The following is a 14,423-nucleotide window of genomic DNA, read 5'->3' as shown; positions in this document are numbered from 1 at the left end:
TTCCCTACATTTTCTTTAAATTATTTTCAGAAAAAGAATATAATTAATCCAAAGTTTAGTTACTTCAAATAAGGAGACAAGTTGTTCTTCCACCTAAAAAAAGGTTATGATTGGGTAAGGATATATTGTTGGTCCAAATTTTGAGATTTGGTTTGGTTTCTGAATTTTGTAGTCGATCTTGATGTACAATTTTAGTTTTTTATTTTATTTTAAAATTCTATTTGCACTACCCGTTTATATTAAAAATATTTATTTTTAGAAACAATTTGATTTATTCTATTTTTTCATATTTTTCATAGATTGATTAATTTATTTTAAATAAAATATATTCAATAAAATTTTAAATCGGATTTAATTAAATAGAATTATATATTTTGCGATTTAGTTTAATTGAGTTAATTATATTCGATTTTACTACATCTGAAGTTTCGAGATATATCATGAAAAGATTAGATAGAAGAAAACAAATAAATAGATGGGAGATACAAAAAAATTTGTTTATTTCTCTAGTACAATAAATAAGATCAGAAGATTATAATTTCAAAAATTATACGTTTAAAAAAAGTTATTTGAATTTTGTATTCAACTATTCCAATTGTCCGAAAGTATATCATATAAGTTTTGTAATTTCTTATCCTTATATGTTTTTCTTGTTATCGTTATGTATTATTTACCACACAATATATATATATATACACACACACACACACATCCAACATGGCACATGGATACAAAAGCGAACTATACAAATTAACGCAAAGAAAAACAAGTTCAAATGGACAACTTCTGTAGCACAGAGTAATAGTGTTGGAATTTGCCCCACAAATAATTTTATCCATTAATATATTTTTATTTGTTTTAGATTTTTATTTATATTATTAGACAATTATTTTTAAATTTATTTCTATATTTATTATAACCATAAATTTTGAATAAAATGTTTTTTTTTTTTGCTTTTCGTCTTCTCTTTATTAAATCCTCCATCTCCATACCATCTTTTATTTGTGACACAATCACCATCTATCTCTTCTCCTTCCATCATTTTTCAATTTTTGTTTCTAAAACAATTATTTCTTTGTTTTAAGGAAAATTTTCAATATTTTTTTATAGGACAGAGTTTTTTTTTTTAACAGCGTTCTCTCAATCACATAACAGATTTTTAGGACAAAATTCACTCTTTCATTTTTATAAAAGTTTACTATTAAGGAAACGTTAGCAAAAAACACAATCTCATTTTCACATGGGATTTGTAAAATCATAAATATTCGATTATAACATATATTAAATAATTTTTTTTCTCTCTCTATATATATGAGATAATATTATTTTTTACATCTGTATTTTCTTTTTTATTGATAGAGTATAAGATAATACCCTCCTTTAAATAAAACTTGGCAGTATAAAAACGTTAAAAAGTTAGAAGCTTTGCGTGAATAAGTATTATTTAATATATGTTAATACTTATTCACGAATACATCCAATCATAAATAAATATATATATATATGTATATATATATCCTAAATAAAATTTAGTATATGAATTTCCTAAAAAATAAATAGGAACAAATAAAATGGAAAATAGGTAGAAAATAGGGGCCGAATAGATATATAATGTAAAAGCCCACAGTTGAGTTGCTGTCTAACTGATTGGGCCCATAGTTCCTATATGAAGCCTTTTCTTTCATGGCCCAAATGAATGCATTATTATTATAGAAAACGAGATATGAATATAGTATGTCTTTTTTAAAACACTATATAGATATTGATAATTTAGAGTAGAGAAATGTTTGATAATTTAGATATTTAGTAATTTATTTTACATAAACTGAAAATATGAATAAATTTGGTTTCGCTTCATTTATACAAATTGTTGATATAATATATATTAGAAATTTATTATGGTCTGTATTACTTGCACATAGAAATAACTGTTATAAAGTTTTATCTGAATCTGATATACTAACTTGAACATCCACCATTTCTTAAAATCTTTTTAAAAACAAATTGCAACCAATATTTTCATAAAATAACATGTGAAATCTTGAAAATTGTAATAAAAAAAAGAAAAAAAGAGAGAAGAGAATGAATCTGGGGATAAGAAAATATTAAAAAAAAAACCACATATACCCTCATCAAATCACATTCTCATTAATAATCTATAAAATTGTGTATTTATAATTAAAAATAAAACTGGATTTTTTTTAAACAAACACAGAGAAAATCTAAAATGACATTTATTAAGACACAAAAAATATTCTACCAAAAGACAAATAATTAAAAACGGAGGGAGTATATATATATAGTAGTACATCTATTATTCTTGTTATTAGAATAAAAACATCTAAAGTATTCGTAGGAAATGTTAGCTAATTAAATTAGAAACGAAGTTTACACACAAATGATATAGAAATATCTTAAGATATAATTAACAAAATTAATATTTGATTATATAGTTAATTTGGCGTATTTAATGATCTTGGTTCCTTATCTAGTCAACTAAATCCTTATATATTACTTCATTACACGAAGAGGATAATTCAAAACAAAGGTTTTTTTTTTTCTATATATAAAAAAAAACAAAGTCGTATGAAGAGAGCAACCACATGTTCCCCACACCTCATTTTTCATCCACCGGCTATTTCTATTTTAGTGTCGTTGATGATGACAATGCATAGGAACCCGAACACAAAAATGATAAATATGATATATATATATATATATATATATATACATATCGTATTGATTGTATGGATGGAGGATATATACATAAATATTTTTTGAATGAATGGGTTTAGTAATTAATTAAATAAAAAATTAGATATTTTTAAAGATCCAAAATTATTTCAATATATAAATAATTAAGATTTTTCAATGGATTTATGTCGACTGTTTTTCTGGGTGTTTCGTTAGATTCTTTTTGTACGGTTTGCAAATTCTACAAAAAAAACAAAAACAAAAACAAAGCACAAATATATTATTCTATTGCTAAAAACAATATGTACAACTTTCTTACCCTTTATCGTTGGGAAGATAAAACTTGTAAACCTTGAAGGTTTAAGAAATAATTATCCTCAGATTCTGTAATTTAATTAATTAAACCACACTCAATCTACCAAGTTACCAACCGCTGCACCTGCCGCCGTAACGGACCCCGTTATCATCCCACAACCTCACCACGTTTCCGTTTATTACCGTTAAATCCACGTAACGGTACCAACTGTCTTCTCCGTTCATCGTCCTCACCACTCTCTCCCACCACTCCTCTACCTCTCCGTCTCTCCCGTCACTGATCGCCGTTATCTCTCCGTCATCATTATCCCCCACTCCGTCACCATCGCAGTACAACGTCAGCTTCCCCTTCGTGAATCCGTCTCCTTCGTCACTAATCGCCGTTAACTCTCCGTCACCGCCGTAGTACACCGTCAGCTTCCCCTTCGTCACTCCGTCGTTGCACATCAACGGCCTCAAAAACGCCTTTTCCGTCAGCGTTACCGTTTTTTCTGCCGGAGTGGCCGCCGCTTGCGGCTCACAGTCGTCGGTTTGGGCAGTTTGGCGCTCAGATTCTCCACCGATTTCTTCGAACACGGCGGAGCAGTGACCGATCTTCAACGGAGGCGTGGAATCTCCGCCGCCGGTGACACGGATCCCCCAGAAGCTGACGGCAGCGGTGACGACGGCGATCCAAGTCCATAGGTTGTTGACGGCGGAGAGGATCCCGATGCCGATGTAGTTAAAAGGCAACGCCTCCAATGGCGAATTGACGGTGATCATCTCTCCCTGTCTCTCCCTCTCACTCGGTGAAAATCGGGGAAATTGGATTTTCTATGTTGTTCGATGAAGCCGATACACACGATGTGATTTAATTCGGTGTTTATATAGGAGGGAGGGAGAGAGAGAGAGATAGCGAGAGAGATGAAATCTGAGCCGTTAGATGAGGGCAAGATGAACGGTGGATCAAGTCGAGACGGAGAGGAAATATAGACCGTTGGATCTTGCCAAGTTGAACGGTGGATATTTTGAGATACTGAGAATCGATGAGCGAAGATGCTTGTCGCGAAGGAAGATACCTTACCTTGCTAGAGACCAAAAAAACTTATTTCCCAAATTTAGTTTAGGCCTCAAAATCTAAATGAAATTAAAGGAAAAAAAGAAATTCATTAATTGAATTACCAAAATAAAAACAAAAATGATATTTTTCACATTTCAGTTTGAGTGACACGTGTCTGGTCAGAAGGATCCACGACTCCACCGTATATTCTCATCAATTTCGGCACGTGGGGACATGTTGATGGGCTTTTTCTGTGAAGCCCAATTGAGTGCATCTTCGTTGCAAAATTTAACCTTCTTGGGGTGAAACATCAAATAGATAACGGATAAAATAATCTATTAGGAAATGAAATTATCTAATAATATTTGCCAGAAAAAAAACAATCTGTTCTAATTAGAAACAAATCTGTTTATGTGAATAATTTTGTACAATGAAAACTCAAAAAAATTATTGCATAATTCGACAAACTAAAAGATAAGAAACGAGGGATATGGACAACTACAAAAAAAAAAAAGAGAGAGGATGTATGTATGTTTGAAAGGATATCTATCCTTCCAATGATAGGATAATAATTATTTTTATAAAATAAAAAATCTCATTTTCATTTTCTTAAAATGTACATAATTTATAAAAACTTGTATTTGGCTATAATAAACAGATTCATCTTAATTTGGTACACTGTAAAAAAACACTAAAATCGAAATATTTTATCCCTATTATTTTAATCGTCATAATTCATTACAAAAAATCTGATAAAGGATAAAGGTGTTGTAACTCATAGGTCACGTGCAAAAGAATCCTTAAAAAGTCAAAGATATACATATATATGTGTGTATATATGTATGTATGGAAAATTTGGAAACCCCCTAAATTTTATAATTGTTATACATTTGACACCGCAATTATGAAATACTACTGATGCGCAATTTTATCGTCTCCTCCCACATTTTAATTGTGTATAACAAAACAACAAAATTGTAGCACACTATGTTGGAAATATAGCACTTGATAGAAAATAAAATATAGGGATTAATTCATAATATATAAAGAGTTTCAGGGTCAATTTTAACTAACTGATCTTCATTTTTGTCGATACATGTAGCCAACATTCCGTGAAAAACGGCGAAAACGACGGAAAAACCAAGAAAATCTTCCTGCGACGATCGATAAAACTATAAATCCAAAATAAAAGCCAAGCCCCAATTTTCGATCTCCTGAAAATCGCTTCTCTATTTCCATTTTTTTAGCCTCACCCAAAAATTTAATTTGGTTTCTTCCTCCTACTTGGAAATCTCTCTCCCACTTCGGAGAGATCGCCATCTCTTCCGAAGCTCCTTTCCTTCATTTGTTTTTGCATGGCGGTTCCTCTTCGGGTCCATTGCTAAAAGCGCTTCGATTTGTTCTCATCTTCTGGTAATTTCTAATTATATCTACATTTGCTCTAATGGGTGATCCGATATTTTTTCTTTCTTTTTTGGGAGAATTTTCGTGGACGGGTGTTGAATTCATCTGGGTTCTAATTTTCGAGAATTTCTCACGTACGGCTTTGGTTCTCATCTGGGTTTCCTATTTTTCTGTTTTCCTCGATGCGTTCGATATGGGTCAAATTTTCTGCGGGTGTTGGTCTGAGAGAGATGTTTGGCTTGATGGAAAACGAGCGAAAGCGAGAGAAAATGCGGAGGACGTACGAAGGGGTTGATGTTTTGAGATTGATCTGAGGAACAGTTCAACAATGAATTGTTATCTAGTAGAGCGGATTCTGTTGATGTCTTTAATTCGAGAGAGCTGTTTGGCTGGCGAGAAAACGAAGGAAAATAGGGGGAGATGTTAAGAATCCAACGTCTTGTCGTTTTAGGGTCTTCTGTGTTTCAGATTCCATGTTTGTAGAGATCTGAAACACAGATTGCCTCATGTTTACGTAGATCATTTCTTATTCTGCGAAGAAAACGCTCACGATGTCTCGGGATCTGCATTAGATTTAGGAAATTCCTATTGAGATTGACAGCTTTGGCGTTTTCTTGTCTGCATGTTGGTCCCCTGTTTGGCTGCCGAGAAAATTTGACAGGAAAACTAAAATGAGTAGACATAGATTCAGGTTCATCAAGTTCTTTCCTTGAAGCACTGATTCAAACAAAAACTATAAACTGAGAATTGGTTGGTCCTTGGATTCAAGATGTAATCGAATTTGTATGCTTTTTGTTTGTGAATGCAGCTACCGGAGAAGATCTTATGAGATTTTCCATCTAAAAGTTCCAGGCTTTAGCATCATCCCAAAGGCAAAATGGACGAAAATAACGGGGTGAAGTTAACCGGAATCAGGCAGATCGTTAGGCTGAAAGAGATCCTGCAGAAATGGCAGTCCGTCACGATAGGGTCGGATCCAGATGGCTCCCTGACGGCAGCCCAAAAGCACGGCGGTTTCATTTCACCGGCGATCAGCAAAAGACTAATGGATGTGAAAAACTGCGACTCGGATGAGGAAACTTGCCACAGTCCCGGTGCACCTCCCGATGTCCCCGAGGGGTATTTGGCAGTGTATGTTGGACCGGAGCTTCGGAGATTTATAATACCGACGAGCTATCTCAGCCATTCTCTGTTCAAAGTTTTGCTGGAGAAGGCCGAGGAAGAGTTCGGGTTTGATCACAGTGGCGCTCTCACCATCCCGTGCGAGGTCGAGACTTTCAAGTTTCTACTCAAGTGCATGGAGAACCAAAGCAAAGATATCCCTGAAGACAGCTCTGGTATGTTCCTATGATGTCCCTTCTCATCCGAATCCGGTGTCTTAGCCTGAAAATCGTCACCTTAGTTGAAAAAAAAAGTTGATCTTTTACACATTGAGAGCTCGAAAACAAGTGTGTGAAACTGCGGGAGAATCTTGGATTTGTTGAGTTAATGTAATCTCGTAATGAACATGTACAAAGTTCTAATCTTGGAGCGACAATGCCCTTGTCCAGATTGCTAGGTTTGGGCATGGGTCGGTACTCGAAAAAGTTAGGGTATCGAATCCGCATTTAAAGGTTTTAGCTATTACAATTTGACTCTCGGATATTCAGATTACGAGTATCCGACAAAACATTCAGATCCCCGAGGAAGAGTTCGGGTTTGGTTACTCGTATTTGTACCTGTCTAACGAGAGGACGAGTAACAAAAACCCGCCTCGTAGCCAGGAAAAAACGGGTACCCAAAGAAATTTGGTGTCGATGGGGATTGGATATCCGCGAGTACCCGATTTTTGTTGGTACATAGGGAATACATACATGGAAGGGTTATTAGGTTAAGGAAAGCGAGGGATTCTTAGAGGCATCTTACGGCGTCGTTTTTTGTTCTTTCGCAGCTGGAGAGTCAGTGGACAAGGAGGAGGAGTAATTCAACACAGAAACGCCATTGATTATTCTCAAGATTTTGGTTAATCCTCTTTGTTCTTTGTATTTCACAGGCTTTTGTTTTTTCTTTCTTTCTTTCTTATTCTCCGTTCCTTTATTTTTCGAGGAGGAGAAATGTTAGGGAAGTAATTGTTTCTGCCAAGGGTTTTACATTGTTTCGCAGGTTTGGTGTGAGGTGAAAAAACTATGCCCTTTTTTGTATGATGTTCAATTTTTGTCAAAAAAGAAATAATAATAGAAAATTCCATATAAATATATCTATTTGTTTAAAATGTTATAAAATTCTAAACATATATATGAATTTTGAAAGGCCCAAAGATAAACAAATTATAAAATATTGTCGATCACCGCTTGTTTGATGATGTGTAGAAAAATTATCATATCTGGTTAATTAATGCGTAGAAAATATGCAATATTTGGTTAATTGATGTATTTGATTCAAAATTTTAAAACTTGTATATTTTTTTAATAGGATTTTTCTTTTTAGATTATGTTTAATATATACGAATTATGGAAGAAAACTTTTATATTTTTTTTAGATATTATCATATAGTTGGTTGATATAGAAAAATAGAAAATTCATCCAATCAATTTTGTTTTTGTCACTTGGACAAATCTTTTGTTGTTTTCTACATGCAATCTTTGCAAATTCTGTATGAAATTCTTGCCTCTTTTTTTTTTTTATTATAACAATTCCAATCAAATTATACATAAGCATCCTTTTAATGTAAATGTCAAATGGTCGTAGATATACTTGAAAATGTAAATATATATTACATATAAATTTTGTTTCCATATATTATAAAGTTGATTGACTAAATTACTGCGATGATATAATTTAAGATCGCGTTTTTGATCGGATCAGATTGAATCGATACCAATCGTATTATAGATACATACACATTATGAGTTTTTGATTCACATTATCATCGATATATATTAAAAACTAACCAGTTGCTTATTAAGTTGTGAAAAGGTTGTGATTTTAATACTCCGATAATTATCAAAATATAGTAAAAAAGAGCCACTAAAATTTACCTCAAACCGGTCTCCGTATAAATTTTACGAATGTAAAACAGTATAAATATACAAACCAAGCATTATATATAATTATGAACCCAGCACCTAAATTAAATCGTATATTATATATTGCCAATAAATTAATTAACAGGCGTAGAACTCAACGAGTTCGTGGAGCGACTCGGGATGTGACTCGTCAGCGTTCTCCATCATCCAAAGCAAATGCTCGAACAAGACGACCTCGCACGGCACCGTGATTTCTCCACCGTCGGATATTTCCGAAAGCTGCCGGAAGAGAGAGTGGCTGACGACGCCGGAGCTCACGAGGTAGCGGCGGCGCGTGCTCCCGACGTACACGGCGTGGAGATCGTCGCCAGAGATGAAGTCTTCGGTGCTTGCGCGCGTGACGGAGAATCGGCCACCGTGGCTCTGCGGCGTCTCCGGCGGCGGAGGCTGGTGGTGGCGGTGGTTTTTGGCGGTGTTGAAGGAGTTGAGCTTCTTCAGGACTGATTTCAGCTTCATGAGTTTGTTGTTGCCTCCTCTCGCCATCTTCGATTTTGATTTGGTACAAATTTGGCGGCAATCGAAGTCGGAGAGAGGTTTCCGGCGAGAAAGAGAGGGAGAGAGAGAGAGAAATTTGAATTGTTGGAAGGGGAGTGTTACGTGCGTTGTTATATACATGGAGTGGTGGGGTATAATGGTAATTTCATCTCACTTTTTTTTTCCTGTTTTAAAAAATTTGTAGAGAAGGAGATTACTTATATTGTGAAATGAATATGAAAATTGGAAATAGATTATTAAATGAATATACAAAAATAGAAATAGATGATCAATGTGTATAGTGAATCAGTGATTAGTGGGCTTCAATTACAATAACTCATTGGAAATAAAGAGAAAAAAAATCAATATATAAATTTACCACAACTAAACACACTTAGACGAAGATATTGATAAAATTTACAGTACAAAGAATTTATTAATACCTTCATCCAAATAATTTTTATAATATATGAAAAGTATTCTATTAAAAACATATGAAAAATTAGAAATATTTTCTTCTAAGTTATGATAGGTTAAGATTTTTTTATTTCAGTTAGAATATCTTAAAATTTTGCTATTTGTTATATACATATATAGCCGTTTAAGAATAAAAATCATATATTTTTTTATTTTTTGTTATTATGTTAAGATTAGTTTTGTAATGTTTGTTTAATAATGATATATGGTTCTATTAAATGAGAACATATAGAAAGTATTTATATTTATAAGAATATTTTCTTAAAAAGAAATTAAATTTATAGTATAGCGTATATCAATAATAGATGAAGATATGTGAAGGTTAATCATGCATTAGAAAATGGAACCGTTGCCATGAAAATGGGTATCATAGTCAATTGAAATTAAAATAATAACTTCAAGCATAAAAGCATGTATTTCTTAGAAAAAAATATGAATTTTTGTCCTCTTTTTCCAAACTTAAACAATCTTTATATTTTTGAAGTCTCTAATGACTTCATCTCAAAACTACTAATTATTGTAATTCAACCAAAATAATATTCTACTATTGGTTTAACAACAAAGTATATAAAAAAGAAAAAAATATATAGATAAAGTACTATTTAACCACGCGAGAAAAAATTAAAAATAAATAAAATTAGATAGAACCGACAAATCCCTTATCTGCCATTCATTTAAAAAATAAATAAAGTATTAAATAATAGCTAATCAACGAGTAACTAATGCTTTATAAAGTTTGGCCGTCTTGACATTGAGAAATAAAATGATATCTTTTCAAATAATATAATCGTCAAATAACAATAGTTTATATTTGTTCATACAATAAATAATATGTTAGTGCAATTATTTGCACATGTGTTTTTTGGTTGTTAAGTGGTTATTGCAGGTTCAACAAACTTGAGAGATTTCAGGAGAAGAATCCGGCGAGATAGAACTCACGCAAATATGAGGTACAACTGACGAGTTTGAGATAAAGTCAAAGACTAAGAGATTGAGATGGACTCAATGTCAACCACTTGGAGAGATTTTAGGAAAACCAATCTGAAGAAATAGAGCCACGAAGTTAAGCCACGAAGTTTGGATTTGACTTGAAGAGATGAAGATAGAATCAAAGCCAAAAAGATTTGAGGAGATTTGAGATAAAAGATAAGATCTTGGAGATAAGGTCAAAGGCTGAAGAGATAGAGTCAAACAAGAGATAAAGATGAGATCTTGGAGATAAAGATAAAATCAAAGAGAATCAAGGAGGAGTCTATCAAATCAATTCGTGGAGATCTAAAGCGAACTGGAGGAGCCTATATAAAGGAGAGAGCAAGTGCATATCAGTTCTCACGGAGAGCAAAGCATATTTTACTAAAAGAGTTTGTGTTAGTGAGTGAGCACTCACTTTTGAGTGAGTGTGGGTTTGAGAGAGAGACCGATTGGGCAAATCTCTTTTCTCTGGTGAGTGTTTGGGCGTGGATCTGAGGGGGAGACCTAATGGGAAAATCTCTGTTCCTTTGGTGAGTGTTTATGTTTGGTGAGGTTTTTTTATCAGTAGAATTCATTGTGAGAGTGGGTTGAAACTCAGGGGGAATTTCATCTGGTTGTTGAGTAGCTCTAACAAAAAGTGAGTTGTACTTGACTTTTTCTCAAGTGAATAGAACTGGTTAGTTTTTCCGTTTTACTCTTTAAGGGTCCAAACTTTTTCAATTGGTATCAGAGTTGGTCACCGATCGTAGGAACGTGTCCTCTCATATCGGTGTAAGTGTGGAAGACACAACATGGACTCGATCAAAGGGTTTCACGCTCTTGGGACGTCCACGATTCTCGATTCGGAGAATTACAGTTTCTGGAAAGTTAAGGCAATGAATCTAATCAAAGGGATTGATGAAGATGCTTGGAGTTGGGTGGAAGAAGGATGGAGTACTCCAACTCACGTGGTTGATGGGAAGGAAATTCTGAAGCCTAGATCTAAATGGACAACCAAAGAGAAGAGAGCATCGGCATTAAATTCAAAGGCGATAACCATCATCTTCAATACCGTTGATAAGGACGAATTCAAGCAGATCCAAGGGTGTAAGTCAGCAAAAGAAGCCTGGGATGCACTTGAACTAATTCATGAAGGTACCTCAAGTGTTAAACGCACAAGGAGAGATCTGATCAAACATCAATTCAACATGCTTCAGATGGGTGAAAACGAAAGTGTCAAGGAATTTTGCGGGAGGCTGAATGCATTAGCAAACGAGGCTGAGGTTCTTGGAAAGACCTACCGAGACAAACAATTGGTGGCCAAACTTCTTGTAAGTTTACCTAAAAAGTTTATGTCTCATAAATCTGCATTCACCATGGTAAATAATGTAGACACTGTTAGTTTCAAAGAAACAGTTGGTGCATTTGCTGCTCATGAATTAGAATTAGAGTTGTATGAGAAGCCAACGAGAGCAACAACGTCGCACAAAAATATGGTTTTCCATGTCCCAGAGATATCTGACACTCAAGGTCAAGTATCACTGGACGAGGACATGATGATGATTGTCAAAAAGCTCAACAGATTTTTCAAGAAAAAGCCAGTGACTACTGGAACATCTGAGCTGAGAAACACTGGAAAGTGTCTCGAATGCAAGGGAGTTGGTCATTGGAAAGCTGAGTGTCCTAACATTGCTAAGAGAGAAGCAATGTTGAGGAATCTAAAGGATCTTCAATGTTATGAATGCAAAGGGTATGGTCATATGAAGAACGAGTGTGCTGGTGGGAAGTCAAAAGGAAAATCTTCACTCACTCACGAAGAGTTGGAAACTGAATATGATGAAGATGAAGAAGAACACTCAAATTTCGTTGCACTCTTTGGTGACACAAAAGAACATGAGGAACAAGAAGAGGAGGTTAGTGAAGAAGATCTGTACAAAGAGATGACAAAGCTTTACGATATCAACATGAAGCTGATCAAGGAACAGAAACAGAGTGAGTCAACAATCACTGATCTGAAGAAACAGTTGATCAAAGAACAAAAGGAGAAGGAGTCAACGACCATTGATATAAAAAAGCAGCTGAAAGAAAAAGAAGAAAAGATCACCTTACTACAAAGTCAATTGGATGAGACTATGAAAAAAGTAAGGATGCTCGGAAGTGGTACAAGAAAGCTTGATCATCTACTGAGAATTGGGCGAACTGATTCTGGGCATGCTGGCCTAGGATACACTGGAGGAAATATTAACAAAGTAGGAAACTTTGTTTCTGGAGGAAAGCTTGGAGATGAGAATATTGTTCCGGTCAAAAATACTCCAAGAATCAAGGTTGATCTTCATCCGAGAAAGCAGTATCGTGAGCACAGAAGTTGTTTTCATTGTGGCAAAAGATGACATATTAGAGTGAACTGCTACTGGAGGAGAAATCAGGTACCACTCGCACCAAGATGGAGACAAGTCTGGAGGAGGAAAGATATCAACATGTGCAATATTGCTTGTACATCAGAGCTGAATTCAAGAGAAAGTCAGTGGTATTTCGACAGTGGATGCTCGAAACACATGACTGGTGACATGAGTCGACTTTCTACTTTTGAAGAAAGCAACAAGGGTGACAATGTTATATTTGGTGATGGACGAAAAGGAAAGATCATTGGAAAAGGAACGCTGGACTCATCTGGACTGCCTATCCTCACTAATGTGAATGTGGTTGAAGGACTCAAGGCGAATCTCATTAGCATAAGTCAACTTTGTGACTCTGGACTTCAGGTACACTTCACTAATGATGTATGTTTAGTCACTAACTCGTTGAATGAGTGTGTGTTGACAGGAAAGCGAACACCGAGTAACTGTTATACTTGGGATGATCAATCGAGGACAAAGTTATGGAATCAAAGTAGAGGGAAAGCTTACGAGATATCTGATATACCTCGAGAACCAGTCAGTGATCACTCAGATCTTGACCAGGTACATCTCACTTCATCTCAGAATTCTGAAGTGCTAGAAGAGGATATGAAAAGTGATCCTAAGCCCCCTGTTCGTCGAAACTACCTAGCTAATGATGTGCGTGGAAGTGTGAATGACCCACGACAGGTAAGGGACAAACCTCGATTAAATTATCAAGATATGACTAGGTTTGTGTGCTTTATTTCGCAGGATGAATCTATTAAGATGCACGAGGGTTTGAATGATGAGTATTACCTCAAGATAATGCATGAAGATGGAAGAGTCAGTCGCAACAAACCAAGGTTAGTGGTTCAAGGGTACACTCAATGGAAGGTATGAATTCGGTACCACTTTCTCAAAGAGCAAATTAGAGCGGTCTTTTGATTGAGTATGCACTCATTGAACGCCAATTAGCTGAAATCTTTACGAAACCACTTGATATGAATGGGTTTGTGTGTTTTTTTTTAAAAAAAAATCTTTTGGTTTAGGAGAAATCTGATTTTATCTCTAATGGTGTCTATTCGAAAGTGATTTGGTTCAATGATTGTGAAGGAGAGTCAGTGATACTTGACAGGTATGCCAAGTATACTTCAAAAAAAAATGACATGGGCATCCTGATACTCCTCTGTTGACTTAGTACTCCTGAATGACAAAAAAAAGGAAGGAAAAGAAGGAAAAGAAAAAGAAAAAAAAAGAGCGATGAAAAAGGAAAAAGAAAAAGGAAGAAAAAGGAAAGGAGGAAAAGTTGATATGAGTAGATTGAAAAATTGAATCACTCGGGTCTAAGTTGAACCACATGCAGTCTATACGATGGTCTAAGGACAGATGATATTCATGCATCATACTCCGCTGTAATTTGAAACATTACAAGAGTATATCTCAGTGAGATAGTCTGGACTTAAATGGTGAAACTGGCATGCTCGGTTTCAACGTCCTAGAAGTCCAGGGGGAGAAAAGTCAGTGAAGTGTTCGGTGGAAAGTGAGGTATTTCTGACTTAACTGATCAAACATTATGCTCTAATGATCTGCTGAATGATGTTATTAGATTTAAAATTTGAAAGATCC

At 34.7% G+C, this 14,423-nt stretch overlaps 3 protein-coding genes across 3 annotated transcripts; 1 reads left to right on the top strand and 2 right to left on the bottom strand.

Moving 5' to 3' along the window:
- Positions 1 to 2,954: 2,954 nt before the first annotated feature.
- LOC104799609 lies at positions 2,955 to 3,834 on the bottom strand. Its single transcript, XM_010522220.1, has one exon. The coding sequence runs from the start codon at positions 3,769 to 3,771 to the stop codon at positions 3,118 to 3,120; it is 654 nt and encodes a 217-aa protein (XP_010520522.1). The 5' UTR covers positions 3,772 to 3,834; the 3' UTR covers positions 2,955 to 3,117.
- Positions 3,835 to 5,240: 1,406 nt separating this feature from the next.
- On the top strand, positions 5,241 to 7,684 carry LOC104799608 (auxin-responsive protein SAUR66-like). Its single transcript, XM_010522219.1, has 3 exons — positions 5,241 to 5,461; positions 6,261 to 6,789; positions 7,383 to 7,684. Exons 2-3 carry the CDS (start codon positions 6,330 to 6,332, stop codon positions 7,412 to 7,414), a joined length of 492 nt encoding a protein of 163 aa, XP_010520521.1. The 5' UTR covers positions 5,241 to 5,461; positions 6,261 to 6,329; the 3' UTR covers positions 7,415 to 7,684.
- Positions 7,685 to 8,467: 783 nt separating this feature from the next.
- On the bottom strand, positions 8,468 to 9,076 carry LOC104799607 (auxin-responsive protein SAUR41-like). The gene has a single exon (XM_010522218.1). It carries the CDS (start codon positions 8,998 to 9,000, stop codon positions 8,596 to 8,598), a length of 405 nt encoding a protein of 134 aa, XP_010520520.1. The 5' UTR covers positions 9,001 to 9,076; the 3' UTR covers positions 8,468 to 8,595.
- Between the last annotated feature and the right edge of the window lie 5,347 nt (positions 9,077 to 14,423).

The sequence above is a fragment of the Tarenaya hassleriana genome, unplaced genomic scaffold (assembly GCF_000463585.1).
Source record: "Tarenaya hassleriana unplaced genomic scaffold, ASM46358v1 Cleome6, whole genome shotgun sequence".
Taxonomy (NCBI): Eukaryota; Viridiplantae; Streptophyta; class Magnoliopsida; order Brassicales; family Cleomaceae; genus Tarenaya; species Tarenaya hassleriana.
The sequence above is the reverse complement of the archived record's forward strand: the minus strand, read 5'-3'. Positions and strand labels throughout refer to the sequence as shown.

Bases quoted from the DNA above. Each gene is read 5' to 3' on its own strand.
- LOC104799609 (XM_010522220.1), bottom strand. From the start codon at position 3,771: ATGATCACCGTCAATTCGCCATTGGAGGCGTTGCCTTTTAACTACATC.
- LOC104799607 (XM_010522218.1), bottom strand. From the start codon at position 9,000: ATGGCGAGAGGAGGCAACAACAAACTCATGAAGCTGAAATCAGTCCTG.
- LOC104799608 (XM_010522219.1), top strand. From the start codon at position 6,330: ATGGACGAAAATAACGGGGTGAAGTTAACCGGAATCAGGCAGATCGTT. The intron at 6,790-7,382 runs GTATGTTCCTAT...GTTCTTTCGCAG, and splicing joins TATCCCTGAAGACAGCTCTG to CTGGAGAGTCAGTGGACAAG.